The following is a 19,307-nucleotide window of genomic DNA, read 5'->3' on the forward strand; positions in this document are numbered from 1 at the left end:
AAATCGACTGTAGAGTGATATATTATGTGTATATTGTTTGAATATTTTATTTAAAAAAACTGTAGAGTGATTTAGCACGCTCGATCATTTTAAGTCGTCCAATTCCTCAATTTTCCCATATTGTAGACGACTTCGCGTATTGTAGCATGTATAGGATGATGATTAATCACTCTACACTCGACTGTCACGTGACTTATTAAACACGTCCTCTAGGTGGCTCTGAATGACTATTCGAAATCATAACCCTATATAATCTGATCCCAACCCTAATCCTAACCCAATCCAAAACTGAAGCATATGGTGAAACCTTAACCCCAGCTCCCTCACATGGTCATAACACGTGATCGAGACAGTTTTTCGCCGATGTCATGTGGGGTGATTCGGAAATCAGCATTCGAAAATACATCGAATCAGGTAGATTTCAACTGTCAGGGGCCTTTTCAGAAAAATCTCGAAGATTGACTGTAGATTGATTTAGCACGCTCGTATTGTAGACGACTAGGACAATTTTGCACGATTTTTCTATTCGAGTTTTCGGCGCTTACAAAAATAATGTACTTTCTGAAAATAATGTACTTTTAATATTTATTTATGAAAAACCACTCATATAATTAAGAATTACCAGACATATTTTGGTGAATACCATTATATGAGTAGTAATGTGAAAAGGGGTTCTGTCTGGAATTGTGATGGTTAATCGGCGCAGTTTTAGATAATTCTAATTCTAATGCGCATTGTCATCTTTATATCGGACAGTTCTGAAAATTCACAACTTCATAATACTGTATTCTAGCTAGTAGGTCACATTATATATATATAATAGGGGTGAAGTCTGCTGTAGTGAGGCCAATATCAAGAAATTGTGTCTGAAATCTGCACCATTTGCATTATATAGGTACTATGTAGGTATCGTGATCTTGCGCAGTATGAAGACATAATTTTAAAATCCATTTCGTTAGTGAGTAAAACAACTTGAATTGTGTTTTCCTTTCTTCTTGTTTTAAATTCTAATCTTTCAATTGTTACAGTACTTGTAATTTCCCACCTAATTTTTCCTCACCAATGATTGTATGCATTTAGACTTAGTTTCATAGTAGCAGTTCATGGAATTTTAACATCAAAATTTTCAGGATGTCAATTATCAGCAGTGGATCTCATGTTGTGTTCCTAAATTCTAAAACAGGAGAACAGAAATGTGTGCGGCTCCCCCGCAACACGGATGTCTATGTAAAGCCACTTTCTTTTCAGGCTGACTCTCTGGTTGGGCAACGCTTTGGACAGAAATACCAAGTGGTCAAACATCAGCTGGTAAAAGTTGAGGAAGCCCCTTCATCATTGAATGAACCTTCAGAGCATTGTGGTAAAACTAATGAGTTCATTAAGGATGACAGTGCAACCCAGAATTTATCTCAGAATGATATTGAGGCAATGAAAGCTAAGGGAATTACTGGTGACGAGATTGTGAGGAATTTAGTTGAAAACAGTACTTCATTTAATGTTAAAACTGAGTTCTCCAAAGCTAAATGGCTTAAAAAGAAGATAGGTAAATATCAGCCCAATATCATAGTCAAGAAACCTTCTATTCGCTTGTTTTCATCATCTAATATAAGCAAGCTAAGACCTGATATTTTGGCTAAAATCATGAACAATGCCAATGTTTGGTCAGCTTCAAAAGCCATAGTGGTGGAATGTAAAGATGACCTATTGACGAGTGCTGTGTCACAAAGAGTGGGGGACAACGGAACTGTGGTGCAGATTTTTGAGCAAAAATTGCCTCACACGATGTATTGCAAGTGGCTTGATTTTAGTAAGCAGCATATGGAAACAGCCTTGAAATATTATCCTATTAAATTTTTGGCTAAATTAAGACCCAATGTTGAAGAAGGCAACTGTGATGGTAGTGATTTAGCAAATGATGAATCTACTGACCAGTCTCAAGAACTTGGGAAACGGAAAAGAGATGCTAAACCTGTCAATTTCGAAGATTATGTCACAGTCTACGAGCAGCTTAAAACGGGAAATTTTGACAGTCTTGTCATCTCAGCCTTCTATGACCCTTTCCCAGTACTTGAATTGTTGTGGGACTCGTTAAGATTCTCTGGGAACTTGGTTATTCACAGTGAATACCTATCTGTTGTCGTGGAGTGTGCCAACTTTGTGAACAACAAAGGCTGCTCAGAATTATCTGTTGTTGATCAGTGGTTCAGGGAGATCCAGGTGTTACCAGGAAGGACTCATCCTGCTATGAGGATGCAGACAGGTGGTGGATTCATTTTGTCTTGCACTAAAATACGTGAGGGAATTTATGAGCATGGTAGTGATTCACCTATTCTTCCTGAACTCAAAGAAGCGCCTAAACCAGCTGAAGCTATGACATAAAGTTCTTACATTTTTACTTTTAGAGTATTTTAATTTATTTTACCTTTTTATGGGAATATCACGTATTTCATGATCTCTATTCTAACTTATCCAACAGTTCAGTGCAGCTATGAGTTGAAACGAAGTATTGTTTTAATCTTATCAAATTATTGACTATATCTTATCATTCCCTTCGACAACTTCTTCCGATTTAATTTTGTTGATAATTGGTCTAAAGGTGCCTACATTTCCGTGCAATATCTCAAATTCAAACTAGATTTCACTAGAGATGAGGTTCAGGTTTCGTGGAGGGGAGGACTGCCCTGATTGGGTGCTTGCGGAAATATCTACAATATCAAAACTCTCCTCTATCAAACTCAAACTTATTTGCATTCAGGTTAGCACGTGTATGACGTCAGGTTTTTTATTGTAATGATAATTTTAGTTGTATTACCGGAAAGTCTGAGCTTTGGTTGGTTGAAATACTAATACTATGATCAACATTAAAATCTCAGTTTTTCCCTAAAAGCACCTGTTTTAATCATATTAAACACACTAGTTAGTTAAATATTAAAACATTCACTACTTTAATCATTGTAATTTGTATCATTTTAATCATTGTATTATTATTATCAGATACGGGTATATGACCCCCAAAATATAGGTCGCTTTTTGAGCACTTAGAAACAGGTGTTAAAACTACTTCTAAGCATGTTTAGGGGTGTAAATATGTACATAATAACCCTTTAAATTTTTCTTGGGTAGTTGAAAATAATTATTAGGTTTTTAAGTGTACTTTTTTTTCACCTGTAAAAATACCATTTTTTAACAGGGCCCCCAGAATATAGGTCCAAACATCTGTTCCTAAGTTTTTCTAAAATTGTCACAGACAGTTATATGCAGTCAGAATATGTTGCTGAGACTGTATTAATGATGCCAATGGCTCCAGATACTAAATTGAAATGGTTTAGAGTATACTTAATAGCAAAAAAACAAAAACTAAGGCCCCCAGAATATAGGTATGCAAAAATCGTCCTCAAATACTCCATCTTCATAACATTTTGATGATGCCATCTCTTCTGCATATGTTCTTTAACTGTTTCTCATCACTACCCCACATTCCTCAATGCTCAGGGTGACAGAGAAAATGCAGAATCTTGGTCGCTATTTAAAAAAAAACAACCTATATATTCTGGGGGCCATATACTTATATACCCGTAATGAGTAAAATCTTTAATTTTACTAGTTAAAAAGCTTTCATGCACTCATTTAGTAGGGATCTTAACTAAATACTCAAATAAGATTGAAGGAGTGTCCCTAGATATGATTGAGGGGGGCTGTTTTTATCTGTATCAATACAATGTGCACCTCAATGACTGTAAATCAGACATTTTTGGCTGCCAAATTTTTTAAAAGGCCTAACTCAAAATTCTGTCCCAAAACTTAAGGTCATGAGACAATTCTACGTTGATTCTGAAAATTTCATGTGAAAATATTGAAACCCTATTGAGTTCTATTGTTTTGAGCGAAGTCAGTATTGCAAATATCGCGAACTGAGATATGGGCGATTTTGTTCATTTTTTGCGATTATTTGAACACAGAATCCACAGTTAGGTAGATATTGAGCTGATAATCATAGAGAATGTGTAGTGTAGGCTTACCTTCCATATAAAGTTAGTTTTATTCAAAAATATTGATATTTGACCAATTTATGGACCAAAATCGATCAAATTTGGTGCGTATGCCCAAATATGGGCATATGGTTTTTATCCCATAACTCGGCCAATTTTTATCAAATTTTGATAAAACTTAATATGTGTGTTCAGGAGACTAGTAGCTACAAGTAGAGCATCCCAAAGCATGGTTTTGGGCATGTTCAGGGTTTTTGACCAACCTATATTCTGGGGGTCGTATAGACCTATATTCTGGGGGCCCGTAAAATTGTGGTGGCCATAACTTTTTTCCAAATTGTCAGTTTGCAGATGTCTCGATGAAAAGATAGCTTAAAATAATACTCATACTCATACCAGTAGTCTTAATGGCATGTGTTGGACAGATTTTTTTCATGACCATTTTTCGCCATTATATTTACCCCTCTAGAAAATGACAACATCGTTTAAATCTTTCGCTGTCATGACCAAATATACCAAAACACCTCATGTAGGTCCAAAATTCTTATCCAGAAACATTAGTTACATGCTTTACTCCAACCTAGCAGTAACAGATCCCATTAGTATCGCTTATCTTGGTTAGAACTGTATCCACTAACATGACCTATATTTTGGGGGCCACCTATATTCTGGGGGTCATATACCCGTACTTTACTTCAACACATCTTCCAGATATTGAACCACATAGAAGAAGAGACAGTGAAGTACGAAGTATTTACAAAGCTGATAGATAACAAGATGTTCACACTGTCCGATGTTAAGGGTCTGGTGGCCAGTCTAACCTTTATAATTCACAGTGCTCTGAGGATTGATGTCGAGTCTTCTTCACTTGACAGTGAACTTCAACAACTTGGGTTTCCTAAGGTTGGCAGTTTTAGCTGGTTTTTAGGTTTACCCTCTGACCTTAATTTTGAAATAAGTCATAGATGGCTAAAAAATCTTAAATCACTTTGATTTTTTTGCAGTCCAATAATTATAAAATGATCGATAACACTAACCGCAGGAACACGCCGGTTCTTTAACCAAAGCCTACACAGACCATGCACAAAAAGCGCGGGAAGCTCTGAGGAGAACTAGTCTACGCTATCCAGCTCCCAGTGTTGAGTGGTAAATTAATTAACAACTTTACTTTTTCTTTGCAGATATCATATTAATAAAACTCTAGTACTTTCAACAGACACAATGCGCCTGACATTTTGTATGAACTTAGTTTTGTGAAGCGTGTAATTTTCACCTAGCTCTTAGTGCTACCATTATATAGGAGGAGAATGTATTATTATATCATGTATACTCCCTTGTGTGACTAGTATTACTGTAGTTATACACGTACTGAGTACTGATATAAATTCCGTTTAGTCTATAATGAGATACACTGGGAACCGTGTTATCAAGATTTCATTTTATATTTTATTTTTAATTTCGCTTAATTTAACTTCTCGTTAAAAATCTATCGATAAAATAATTGTAACAAATAATAATAATAAATAATTTCCAGGTCAGTAGATTACATAGCAACAAGTACAAAACACGGCAAGATAGACGAGCCCCTGATTAACCTGAACATCAACGGAACTCCCTGCACTGTTACAGTTGCCAAACTAGATGTCATATTGAGCGAACTGAAATCAGCATCCAAGAGCATCAAAAACATCAAATTGTGACAGCCTGATGGGTTCTACTGGAAAGTGGAAATAGTCCAATGATGGGAAAACGTTTGACTGTTCTAGAAGTCGAGAGAGTGATTTACTAACGGGCTGGATCCGGCATTGTTTTAAAAAGTAGTTTATTAAGTTTAGCGTCTGCTAAGTGTAAATGTAGTACAGTAGTGCGAAGTGAACAGCTGTAAGCAGAACACGATACATAAAATTTGCGTTGTTTGTAGCTTTGTAGTCATCTCTCTCTCTTTCTCTCTCTCACTTCTGCTGATATTATCTTAGCTTTTTATGTTTTTATGTATAACTTTTGAACCAGTTCTTGTTTATTTTTGTTGAGATTGTGATCGTCGATTGAATTTTTATGATCAGATAAATATTCAATTTCCCGTGTTTTATTTCATAATGTCTTTGATTGTCTATCAATTTAGTCGCAATTTTTAATTCTTATCTGACGTCTGTGTTGCACGCCGCAGATTTTCCCAAAAAGGCGGCGGCGCAATGAAATTATTCGGCGGCGGCGTTTCGGCGTAAAGTCACGTGATTTTAAAATGAAAAGAGTCACATTATTTAAAATTTCTCAGTTATCACGAACGTACATTCGATGCGTAAATTTTGTAAACCTATCATGCCTTATGGTCATTGACAGACTAGATTTATTGGTATCCGCTATTCTCGTTTTACTTGCCTTTGTTGAATTATTACCTAGCGGAGAGGGACAGCTCACAGTAGTGTTACACAAATATATTTGCTCAAAACGTACTCCATACCAGCTAATGGGAAACAATAATCTGCCAAATTCCTGAGATACCAAAAGTTGTCTACTATACATTAAAAAAACAATAGACTCCTCCCATAGATCAATCTCTCAGCGCCAGTTTGCATTTCTTGACAAAGTTTTCGAGTTTGCACATTCTACATGCCGGACGAGTGCAGAGTAAAACTTAACTTTTTTCGTCGGCGACGGCGGCTTGGTCAGAAAACCATCGGCGGCGGCGGCTTGCAACACAGTCAGTGACTGTTTCAATCCCAATGATATAATATTAAACACCGTCTATTATAACACAAGTATGTTTTACCTTTACTGAACCTGTCTATGATATATTATCTATAATACAACTTAGTTTTTACTTTACCGTACCTGTCTTATTTACTTCCTGCACCATCTCCCTACTGCAGTTACTCATGGAACAGATTATAAAGAATGCGGACACGTTCCTCCACGTACTAGAAGCAGCGCATTCCTCACGTGTTGCCTCCTGGCAGATTGCCAATCTTAACAAGTCTCTCTGTTGGGCTGATCACCACCAAAAGGTTTACCAATCTTACAGGGGGAGAGAGAAAATAAGGTGCGGTCTGGATATCGAGTTTAAAAAACTTGCCTACAGAAATTGCATACTCGTTAATGCTTTTGGGTTTGAGTTTATGAGAAACTGCAAAGATTTTCTGATCGGTGTTTTGAATAACAATTCTTCTCTCAGTCAAGAGCTTTCAAACTACGTGCCTCAGCCAGGAACTCAAATTAATACCACACAAATATTCAACTGTTTGATTAACATTAATAAGACGTTAAATCGAGATGACAAATATGTGACCGACGTAATGGATGTAATATGTGATACAGTCAATGAGGCGGTCACATTCCAGCAGAACTGTCCGGTATTAACCACAGCACCACAACGAGCGATAGCCACTCTTTTAACCCGAGTCTACAACATCACCAAGACACACGAACTCTTTCTCAACTGTTTTGTCCACGGTAAAGCAACTGTGAGGCATTCTATAGTTGAGTGGTTAGATAGGTTTGATTCTGATGTTTGGTCGGTGGCAGATGTAAAACTTTTGACAAAATGTTCAGCACTCCAGCCCGGATTTTGTAAGTTACACATCCGGCACATTGTCAAACTCTTTAGTTTATCTCACGGCTATAAATCCCAACATTTGGACTTGCTATCCAATATAAATGAATCTTCCAGTAAAATGAACATACCCTGTAAAGATTTACAGAATCCAAAAGATCTAATTTTCAGTTCCACAACAGACATGAGCTCGCCCAACAAAGGAACGTTGGTTGATTTATCTAAACATTTGATTCTTCTTCATGCGACCCCCTGTTATCATATTGTTGAAGAGTTGCTTTTAACTTTATCTAAAAACCAAAACTATGGTATGTTGGCACAGACTTATGTGGATTTTTTAACGAAAAAATGATTTATATTTGGATAGTTTTGTATTAAACTGTATTCAATGTGATTTTTAAAATTTGTAATTTAATCATTAATAATTGTAATCTAAATTGGACTCATTTTCTTGCACTGGGAAATCAAGTTTTTAAACATTATTCTTATCCAAAATGTTTCTTTGCAAATACATAACATTTGATATTCTGTTTCCAAACGAATTTTAATTTATCTTACAAATATTAATCATCGTCCAATCGTAAGATATGTCCTGAGTCTCCCAAAATTACTAATCTTGACCACCAGTAGTTGATGAGCAGAGCTCCAAGTTGACCAATGATCATGTAACAACGGTCACACGTGGTATGGTGGACTTCATCGACTACGAACAGACGGAGCCACGGCAAAGAACCACTGCTGTTTCCTCTGGTAGGTGCACATTATAACACAGTACTACACATTTTCATTAAGCTATGTTTCATGCTGAGTTGAATTTACATAATTTAATGGTGAGATATTGATTTATGTCGTTTAACAATTTATGTCGTTAAAGCGTACTTTGAGATCAAGTTGTCAAACGAGCTCTGAGCACAAGGTTCAATTTTGGCTGTAATATGATTTAGATATAAGATATAATTTGTGGTTAAAGTGTCTGATTATGATCCGAGCTAACTGTACAGAAACCCGGACCATGGCTGACGAAGGGTCCACATTTTACGTGATCAGTAATGATGGTATGTGGAGCGTGCTCATTACTTGATACTTATCTTGATACATATCTCACTGGATATATCTACATGATACGTATCCAGTATCCAGATCTACAAATCTTACCTGCTTGATCACTGATCAGTCATGACAATAGATAATCTTGTTGGTTATAATAGTCGTTATATTCAACTGATAACTTATTATAAGTTATCAGTTGATTACAATGACTCTATAACCATAAGTTGAACTTATAGCCAATGTAATTAGACTGTGCAAAACAGCTGACAAATTCTCTGCTTGCAGCCTCCAAATGAGGAGAAACTTTGAACGATTATGCACTTCGGGTCCTAAATAATAACAAGATTGCCTAGTGCTGAATAAGTAGCATGGGGAATGTGTGTTACTTAGCAAATGAACTGGTAGCTTGACATTGATGTATTCTCGTGTGAACCCACTGCCAATTATAGAGTTAATGGAATCATTGAGAACACTTGAAAACTCTACTCAATTATTTGATTAATCTTATTTGATTAGTGTTATCAGGAATGACAATAATTGTTTGTACAGTATTCAATTCAGAGTATAATGAAATGATAACTGTTCTATTGCCTGTCTTTTAACAGAAGATGTAAAGATCAAACTTGACAATGATTGGTCGGTTATTGGCCATTCAAGTGTACATGATTATGAAGAGGATAGTAAGTAATAACCATAATATGTGTTGTAAAATGTAAGTTTATGTTGTATTGAAAGTGTCCCAAGTTTGCAAATTGTAACAATCCCGTTATATGTTTATATGTCAACAGTTAGTTCTGGGTATAAGCCTCTACATTGTGAAGAATTGTTTTAAAAACTGTTCAATGTATGGTGTAATGAGTTGTAGCTATTATATAATAAGTTGTCAATGTACTTATATTATACCATTATAATATAATGTATTTTTTCCTAATTTGTTTTCTTGCCCCGTGTTTCCGCACAGTGACAGTGGCCCTTTTTCATAAGTGTAAAAACTTGTCTATACTGTACGGTGTACCCAATTTAAACATAATCATCGTCTGTGATGTCAAAATATTTAAAGCCTTTGATTTTCTCACTAAAAATGATTTATATTTATATTATATACAATGGATCATTTAAATTGTAAAGCTGTGTGATACGAAGCCCGGTTTACCAATACAAACTACAGTGATACCAGATACTACTTACTGAATACTGATATATATGACCACTATGTCATAAACTAGTGTCAGTTAATTTCAGTTTACACCAATAAATTAATTTGTTAATTAGCTAATTGCTGAGCAGGTATCACGTATGGACGGGAGACAGCGGTTCACAGGGCCCTGAATCAGAGGAAGAACGAGTTTACAAACCTTCAGCCCTGTCGTGTTCTCTGTGTCACGTGGAATGTTAACGGTCAACTTCCTACTGGTACGTACTGTGCTTTCAAATTAATTTCAAGTTCCTGTTTTGGGTACTTTGAATAATCTTTTACAAGAACCATTTCTGTTATATAGTACTGTGTAGACTTAGTGTAAATTATGGAAGAAAAATCATTTTATGGCCCATTGATTCCAAAATTTTGGGTTCTTGCCATGATTCCTCATTTTTGATGTTCACAAAAAGAAACTGTATTTGTAGATACCATTAAAAGTAATGATTAATGACTTTTAAAACAACAAGTATCGATATGTAGCAGCTCATTCACGTAGAAGTGTTACTGTATTCCCCAACATGCTTAAGAGAATGACGTTAATGACATTAATATTGTGACTTTTAGTAGCGAGTTCAATTATTTTTCCTGGCATTGGAATCCAAAGTCTCGGGACTTACGAGTTTTGAAGAATCATGTCAACCGCAATCAGCTGATGAAATAATGCTTATGAGTAGCTTGCCGATAAAGTTACCAATCAATATATTACATTGCTGAGAATGACAGTGTGTGGGTAGAGTAAACTAATCACGAAACGTGACGTCACGAAATGTGACGTCACGTTACCTCGGGCGGGAGCTAATAGCAAGCTTCACTTGCATCTTCCTCACTTCTACAATCATCGCTTTGCATTTGTTATCAATTTGTAACCGAACTAGAAAACCGTCCAGCACGATATGAGAATGCATGTGTTGAAACTAACATCGTTAGTTTGCTTCGCTGTCGTCTGCCTTCAGCATAGTAATGTTGCTGCTGGAAGAATGGAGCCTAAAATGAGAGGAAAGCCTGAAAGGAAAGAAAAGAAACAAGACCTGGAGGCTGGAGCTGGAACTGATGGATGCTGACATTGAAGATCTGAACTACGTGAGGAAGAGTACGGAAGACCCGGTCATCCAAGGCGAGATGCAGATCACTGATTACTTTGAGTTCCAGATCCCCGGTACCTCCTGTAAAGACAAACGTGGAAAGTGCCAGCCAGTCAAGCCAAGCCAGACGTTTAAATCCCTCCTCTTGTTCGACAGCGAAGAGGGTGTTTGGGTTGAAGCCTCCGCCGAAGAGGAACAAAATGGAAACACCATCACACTGACCAAGCCCCTCATTGGATATGATCTTCTGAAGCCCAGCGGCTGCGGAAAAGAACAGTTCAAGACACAACCCTACAGTGAAGGAAAATGGGGACATTTGAAGGAGGAGGAGGAGCGTGCCCAGTGCTACATGGTCTCTGTCAGCACTTCTGGTCAGTCGTTCTCTCAGATGTATCCTGACAACTGTGCTGAAACAGAAGCTGCGATTTACAAAGATGAGAATGTTCAAGTGAATTATGCACCATACAAGGACTTCCAGATGTCTTCAAAAGTTCACAACATACAAAAACGTAACACTCACTCCGCCGAAATCACTCAATTCACCAAAACCAAGATTGGCAATAATCGCAAATTCGTTTGTAAAGTTGATTACACTCACTCAGGATACCCAACGGGCCTAGGCAACAACATCCCGGATGCAGATGTAAAAGTCTACTACAGACCTCCTAACAGTGCTTCTTGGGGAACTGTTCTTCTGGACTTGGACTGGAAAAATTTCTCCCCGGGAGGAAAAAACAAGTTCGAAAGTTGGGTGTCAAAGCAACACTTGAACAACCAGGGGGTTGGATGGAACAAGTGTTTCAAGTGTGAAGTTACCATCAATAATATGGTAGAGAGAGAATGTCTTGGAGGTCCAGGATGCACATCTTGCAACTAGGACTTTCGGGACAGCTTGAACGAACTACGGACTTGGACTTTCGGCTGGGAGATCGAGCATAGAACTGACATAAAACGGACTAGAAACATTGATTGTTTCGGCTCGATTTAGGATCACAAACTTCTCCTTTGATTTAAACTATTTTGATTGTGATGTTCGAATAAATATTTTACGAAAAATATTCTGTGAGATCAATTTTAATCAGTAGTTAATTAATATTGAGAAAAAAATTAGAAAAAAAATGGAAAACAATTTACAAAAATAATTAAAAAATTAAGAGAACGATTGCTTTTTGTAGTCTTTAATTGAACCTTACCTAGCTTTTCGATAAAACGAAAAAAAGATTTCAATTCAATAGAATGAAATGATTACTTTTTATTTTTGTGTGAATTAGATCTTACTATATATACAGTCCGGGAAGAAAAATATATGATCTGAAAACAATGATATAGCATTTACATCCGTTTTGGAAGAATTTTAAAATGCAGGTAAAAATATATCGTATACTAGTGAATATGAAAAAACCTTTTCTTTACTGATAATATTTTAATCCGACGCTTGATAACTTTTTAGATGTTCAATTCAGTATTACCAATTATCTTTTAAAATGTTTGTGTATAGTATCTTCCTTAATTATTTTTGATTCAAAATTTCTTATTTGATCGTCTTTTTTTGTCTCAATAAAACTCCAGCAAATTTGAAAATTACAATGTCTATTTTATCTCAAACCTTATAACAAATAAAATGTGGCTTCCAAAAACGAAAATATAAAGTAAATTTCGTATTAAGTACCGTTAAGAAATGTAGTAGTTGTACAGCAATACTAAGGTAATGGGATACCATTTTACCTTCACACAGACATCGAACGCTGTAAGAAGATGACGATCAGACCTCATTACCGTTAAGAAATGCCCAATATGTTCCTGATCCTGTATAATACCGATACAACAGTTTAAGGATGCAGTTTGCTGCTGTATATACTATAAATGCGTAATGCGTAAATACTACATAATGCTAATGTAGTTTGGTATAAAAACTGAAAACTTCCAAAACGCAAAGTTTGCTGATATGTGAGAAGAGGATGCAATGACTATTGATTTCAGTTTCAGGTATTGAATAAAATAAACCATAATAAATAAGAAAATGAGATAATGACACAAGTTAAAATGAGATAATGTCTATTGTTAAGTTATAACATCCCAATGCAATGATCTAAGAATTATTATGCAATAACCTAAACGGATCTAAATGGTTCGTGTATTGATGTTTTAGAACACCTCTAACCTCTGTAAATAGTAAAGAAACAACTTTCCAATATGACCTAATTAATACTGCTGTAAAAGATAGTAACTACAAGTGGGGTGATGATGGAAGTCCTGACAGCGATGAACCAAGTTATTAACATCGCCCCCCCCCCCCCCCCCGCCCAAAGTACAATAAGTTAATCACTTATAATATAGATGTGGATTCTGGTGGCGAGGTGAATCATACTTGTTTTTACACGTGACAGTAATTCTAGGATTTGAATGACAAATGCTGGAAGCTGATTGGTTAGTTACTGTCACGTGTTAGTATCCAGTTCCTATAAACATGATGTTTTCTAAAACCTGTCCTTCTCCTCAGAGGACCTGACCACGCTGTTATCAGTAGACGAGCGTCCAGCGGATGTTATCTGTGTAGGCTACCAGGAGTTAGATCTCAGTCCTGAGACTTTACTTCTCCTCAATGATAGTAGTAAGGAACAGGTGAGTTAATGTTAGGATTCTGGTTTTTAAGTTTTCATTTTATGGCGTTATTCTTAGTTGGTAAGCGTTTTGTTTTTTGTACTTCAAATTGTATGGCGTATTTCTGGAGACACACATTGAACACACTAAGTTGTTATATACATAGTATTTACGATACTTACCTTGTTAGTTGTGAGGGTGCAAAATAACAATTTTGCACATTCCTTTATGCTACTCACCGTTAAAGTTTACAGTATAATCTTGAAACTAAGTGTTATTAGTCCAATAACACTTGGTTTCAATAACGAAGTCATTTAGAAAAGTATGTGTATTGTGGTATAAATTGTATTGTTCTATCATTAGCCACTGAGTGTTGAGGTTTGTTGTTCAGAGGTGACTGAAACCCTCATGCAATATCGAAATTTATTCTTAAAGAGCATCTTGATAAATCTATTAAATCAATCGCCGATAAACGTATGAATTTTAAAAACTTACTGTACTTCAGATGTGGATGGAGAAGATGAAAGCTGGCTTACCAAAAGGAGTATCGTATAAGCTACTAAAACACATTAGATTAGTTGGAATTCTCCTAGTTGTATACGTTAGAGAATCAATCATGTCCCGGGTATCAGACGTCTCCACTGGGTCGGTCAGCACTGGCATCTTGGGGATGTTAGGTGAGGAAGTTAGCCCAACAAAAACTTTTATTGGGCATTTGAAATGTTTAAAATTAGGGTCACGTTGAGCTACATTGTTATTAACAATAATAAGACAGTCAAATTTGAACGATTTTCATTAAAATTATCTCTACGTAAATAATCTCATAAAATAGAAATCCGTCTAGCTAATTCCGAACAAACTTAATACAGGAAATAAAGGCGGAGTGTCGATAAAGTTAAACATAGACATGACTTCAATAGCGATAGTTAATTCTCATCTGGCAGCACATCAAGAAATGGTAGAGAGAAGGAATCAGGACTACAGAGACATTTTTACTAAGATGAGGTTGGTAATCAATTTCAGTCTTATTCTTTATTAAGAAAATACTTTGTTAACTGACTTGATTTACATTAATTAGAGTGGGGAAAACTGGACCTTCATCATAATTTCAGATTCGATAATGACGAAGCGAATACATTGAAGAATTCAGACATAGTCGTTTGGGTTGGAGATCTAAATTATCGTGTCTCGGAAGATGAAATATCCGGAGAGGAGATAAGAAAATTTGCCGAAAAGTGGGAAATTGGGCAACTTTTAAGGTTTGCTGTTCAGTACCATCGAATGCGCGTAATGGGGCAGGATTTTCGTAATTTAACGTTGGACGCGGGAACATTTTATTGAATCCTGTTCACGTACGTATCTTTTGTAGAACATGTAGATCACACGGATTACCTGACTAGACTAACCAAAACACGATTTTATTAGATGTAACATTCATTATCATAGTAATCGTATTAATTGCAGTATACTATGCATTAACCACTGTGACTAGTCATGTATTTCGCAGGTTTGATCAACTCAGAGAACAGAGAAATAAACATTTAGTATTCGAGGAATTTGTGGAGGACACCATAAACTTCATGCCAACCTATAAATATAATCCTGGTAATTAATCTACGAAGCTTGACAAGTTCTAGTCGGTAAATACTCTCACAGCGGATGATTTATCCATTAAAAACGGTTACTTTTAAGTAGTCTCATAGTTTAGAATTTCCAAGATGTCAGTCGAAAGCTTGATGAACTTGTTTCCGCTAGGTACGGATAAATTTGATACCAGTGAAAAGTGCCGGACCCCAGCGTGGTGCGATAGAATCCTGTGGAAGAGTAACACCATGTTGAAGTGTGAAGATTACAGAAGTCACCCGATACACAAGCTCAGTGATCACAAACCGGTATGTTACTATATTGCCTACGTTAATAGTTTCCTTTTGTGTATTGTGAGTGTAGTTATAGCTTGTAAACATGTGGTCATGTGTGGGTTTGTCACGGGTTAAAGCCTTTGTGATTTATAAGTTAATCTGAAAAATGAACATTTCTCTGTCAAAATAGCTTCTGCTGTCCTGCAGTAGTAAATATATTGCAAAAAGGGACACTTTGAGGGATCAACAATTTTGAAAGTAGAATATTTCCCATCTTCTGTCCTCTCATAGTGGTCAAGTTGGTTAAAAAGAGTTTAGTTTTTGTTGCTTCAAATAATAGTCACAAATTTCAAATGAATCAAGTGGTAAAAAGTAAAAAGTAACCCCCATCAGCCATCTTAGAAATAATATTGTTTCTTTGAAAACTGCATTTATTTAGCTACCAGATAATTTGAGTGATACATCACATCAGAATGTGGTTCGAGTTTCTTGATCAAGTCCAGGATAAAAGGGTACTGGGGGGGGCCAATGGCATAAATGGAGAAAATGGAGAATTACTCATGGGTTTTTCCATTTTCTCCATAGAAATAGTCTCCATTTTATGCCATTTTATGCCATGGAAAACCTGAAAAATTTAGAATTTCGAGAAAAATTATTTTAAAAAAAGATATTTTCGGCCAATAATGAACAGAGTATCATGAAACATGGAGAAAAGTGGTTTTCAGAAAAACTTTGAAAAATGTTGACTTAGAAAATGTTCGGTCCGAGTCATTTACGAAACGTACCTCCCGTATCGAGAGCTCCCGATTCCGAGCTCGTGTTGCAAAGGGGAGGCCTGCCTTCCGAGATCGCATTACCTCGAGTCCAAAATTGTGTATCGAGGGGAAGGTGTGGACTTCAAAAAACCGAAAAAATATTTTCGGCCAATAATGAACAGAGTATCATGAAACATGGAGAAAAGTGGTTTTCAGAAAAACTTTGAAAAATGTTGACTTAGAAAATGTTCGGTCCGAGTCATTTTCGATACGTACCTCCCGTATCGAGAGCTCCCGATTCCGAGCTCGTGTTGCAAAGGGGAGGCCTGCCTTCCGAGATCGCATTACTTCGAGTCCAAAATTGTGTATCGAGGGGAAGGTGTTGACTTCGAAAAAATCGAAAAAATATTTTCGGCAAATAATGAACAGAGTAGCATGAAAAGTGGAGAAAAGCGGTTTTCAGAAAAAATTTGAAAAATTTTGACCGAAAAAATATTTTCGGCTTATAATGAACAAGGTAGCATGAAACGTGGAGAAAAGTGTTTTTCAGAAAAACTTTGAAAAATTTTGACTTAGAAAATTACCCCTCGCTCGGTACACAATTTTGGACTCGAGGCTTCCCCCTGGTAATGCGATCTCGGAAGGCAGGCCTCCCCTTTGCAACACGAGCTCGGAATCGGGAGCTCTCGATACGAGAGGTACGTATCGAGAATAACTCGGGCCGAAAATTTTCTAAGTCAAAATTTTTCAAAGTTTTTCTAAAAACCACTTTTCTCCACGTTTCATGCTACCCTCTTCATTTAATTATAAGCCGAAAATATTTTTTTGGTTTTTCGGTTTATCGAAGTCTGCACCTACCCCTCGATACACAAATTTGGACTCGAGGCTTCCCCCTGGTAATGCGATCTCGGAAGGCAGGGCTCCCCTTTGCAGTGCGAGCTTGTTTCGACTGTCGAGGATGTAGGTCTCACTTCTCAGTGCCTATTACTCTCCCCTATTACTCACTCCTGCTGTAGCCTGTAGAAATAACTTTACACTAGGCTTGAGTAATTATGAGTTTGCCTGAAGTGTGCCTCTACTAACCTAGTATAAGCATCTAGTAGCCTACTATGAGCTTTCATAAGCTTGTTACGCCCCTAGTAAGCGTAAATAAACATGTAAGGATGTCCAATTTAGGTGTTAAATGGTATTAAAGATGAAATTTCGAAGACAAAATTCATGGCATAAAATGGAGAAAATGGAGAATTACTCATGGGTTTTTCCATTTTCTCCATAGAAAAAGTCTCCATTTTATGCCATTTTATGCCATTTTATGCCATTGGCCCCCCCCCCCCCAGGGTACTCGTCCAATAACAGACCCTCCTCTGGGACTATCAGTATTGCACATCTGACTCTTGCTCGAGATGCCATCAGATAGAGTCTCATCAGGTCATACTCCCTTTTTCCCGACAACGTCTACACCCATCACAGCAACGATAGCAGGCCATTCAGCTGAGAAGCTACTGAAGCAGTGACATAGAACTGTTGTATGTTTGCGTCCTTTGCTGATCACATCTTTTAGAATATCCTTGGTGGTGTCACTAATCCTATCAAAAACTATACCAACAGTTGTAACTTCCGAGTCATCGTGTAATTTGTATAATTCATAAGTAAAAACATTGTCGATTAATTCAATGGAATAGTCCTTGAAAATATGTACAGAAATTATTGGACCATGTATAAAGTGGCCCGGATATTGTTCTGGTAAGCAAATCTTAACGTTATCTGAGCCATCTGAAACTAGTTTGATGTACTCAGTTCTAACAATCGATAAACAAGTCGATAAATCATGCGTGTTTCTCAAATTTTTAGATAAAGTCACACGCTGTTTGACTGGAACGTTTTCTAAAATAAAACTGTTAAATTTTGTAATGGTGAAATTTCTAAGTCTTGTTTTATTAAAAAGGCTACGTTGAGCCGTATCACATCCTATCCAGACAGTTTTTGAGCTTGATATCGTTATCAGTGATTGAAGAAGTTTCTTAGATAATCTAACGAAACCATGTATGTCATCTACAATGACATTGCAGTCGGTGAGTTTACCGATTATTTCTGGGAATCGAGCTAAAGTGTTTATTGTGCGCTTTATCTCGACTATAACCACCCTTTTTTTCAGTAAGTGATATATCGCCCGCTATTTTTGTAGGTCCTGAACTTCCGTAATCCCTGTATCCACCTAGAGATATGAGGTCATAATCCAAGCCTGCTTTTTTGCATGTACATTCATAAATTGTAGAGTAATTTACGTTACTTCCAGTGATTTTGAATACTACAACTTTTTCCTTGTTTATTGTTGCCTGTAGTATCATTTTTCCTGACAGTATTACAGTTTTCCCGGATCCTGCCGGCCCATTAATCCACATCAGGTTTTCATTTGAACTGAGTATTTCTATCTGTTGTGGGGTCAAGTATTTTACTCCAATGTACTTTGCTATCACGTCAGGTGCTTTTTCCACGCCAGGGTTGCAGCTCATTTTATCTTTTGACTTCCCAACTTTTTGTTCCAAAGTGATAAGACCCTCCCTCAACTGTTTGTCTATAATCCTCACAGTCTTTGCTAAGCTGAACCTACTGTATTCTGGTTCTTTCACCTCCGTACATGATATAGCTAACAAAATGTGCTTCACTCTTTCTAAATCAGTATCCGAGTTGGCTCCACCTTGGAATCTCTCTCCCTCGTATCTTGATGTTACCTTCTGAGTCACATTCACATCCCACCATTTAGAAAAGTCACCTAGATGTTCATCAAATATGATAGATACCTTTACAGTTTCTGCGGCTTCAAATTGGTTTGACTGTAGACTGGGAAAAGCTGTATAAAGGAAAACATCAATTCTATTATTCATAGCGTGAATAAGTTCTTTGACTCTGTCCCTCTGCTTTATCGATTTGTAAAATGATTGGACGGGGTCGTCTTCTAGTTCAAGTTTCGAATTTTTAACTTCAATGACGACGAAATAATTTGATCCAACAACCAAAAAGTCGCACTCTTCGAAGTTTTTGGGTTTTGCGCCCTTGCAATTTTGACAAGTCTTTCTGTCATGGTTCCTATCGCAAATCCGATATTGGTGATGTGTGAACTTGAACCTGTGAAGGACAATAAAACGCTCGTTAACCTTCTCAAGAGCTCTGTAGACTCTGACTTCAGCCTCGTAGTTCTCTCGCTGACGGATGTTCCTCTGAA

The 19,307-nt window shown here is 36.8% G+C and overlaps 3 protein-coding genes across 5 annotated transcripts in view; all 3 read left to right on the top strand.

Annotated features, from left to right (window-relative positions):
- Positions 1-6,058, top strand: part of LOC134816176 (COMM domain-containing protein 4-like) — a 38,542-nt gene extending 32,484 nt beyond the window's left edge. The window contains exons 2-5 of the mRNA XM_063824956.1: positions 2,644-2,755; positions 4,701-4,892; positions 5,032-5,135; positions 5,524-6,058. Coding sequence (XP_063681026.1) covers positions 2,648-2,755; positions 4,701-4,892; positions 5,032-5,135; positions 5,524-5,689 — 570 coding nt within the window. The 5' untranslated portion in view covers positions 2,644-2,647 and the 3' untranslated portion in view covers positions 5,690-6,058. The remainder of the gene's footprint in view (positions 1-2,643; positions 2,756-4,700; positions 4,893-5,031; positions 5,136-5,523) is intronic.
- LOC134815298 (inositol polyphosphate 5-phosphatase OCRL-like) overlaps positions 1-19,307 on the top strand; it is a 114,681-nt gene that overhangs the window by 89,298 nt on the left and 6,076 nt on the right. The window contains exons 2-10 of one of the 3 annotated variants that reach the window (XM_063823812.1): positions 8,170-8,289; positions 8,541-8,594; positions 9,877-10,002; positions 13,370-13,491; positions 13,976-14,147; positions 14,340-14,475; positions 14,583-14,729; positions 14,978-15,075; positions 15,226-15,362. In XM_063823812.1, the coding sequence (XP_063679882.1) occupies positions 8,226-8,289; positions 8,541-8,594; positions 9,877-10,002; positions 13,370-13,491; positions 13,976-14,147; positions 14,340-14,475; positions 14,583-14,729; positions 14,978-15,075; positions 15,226-15,362 (1,056 nt within the window). In that variant the 5' untranslated portion in view covers positions 8,170-8,225. Of the gene's footprint in view, positions 1-8,169; positions 8,290-8,540; positions 8,595-9,194; positions 9,270-9,876; positions 10,003-13,369; positions 13,492-13,975; positions 14,148-14,339; positions 14,476-14,582; positions 14,730-14,977; positions 15,076-15,225; positions 15,363-19,307 lie in introns of all 3 variants that reach the window. The other 2 variants (XM_063823811.1, XM_063823813.1) reach the window with 2 other exon arrangements.
- Positions 1,126-2,516, top strand: LOC134816174 (tRNA (adenine(58)-N(1))-methyltransferase non-catalytic subunit TRM6-like). The gene has a single exon (XM_063824952.1). It carries the CDS (start codon positions 1,132-1,134, stop codon positions 2,377-2,379), a length of 1,248 nt encoding a protein of 415 aa, XP_063681022.1. The 5' UTR covers positions 1,126-1,131; the 3' UTR covers positions 2,380-2,516.

The sequence above is a fragment of the Bolinopsis microptera genome, chromosome 5 (genome assembly GCF_026151205.1).
Source record: "Bolinopsis microptera isolate Bmic1 chromosome 5, MBARI_Bmic_1.0, whole genome shotgun sequence".
In the NCBI taxonomy this organism is placed as follows: Eukaryota; Metazoa; Ctenophora; class Tentaculata; order Lobata; family Bolinopsidae; genus Bolinopsis; species Bolinopsis microptera.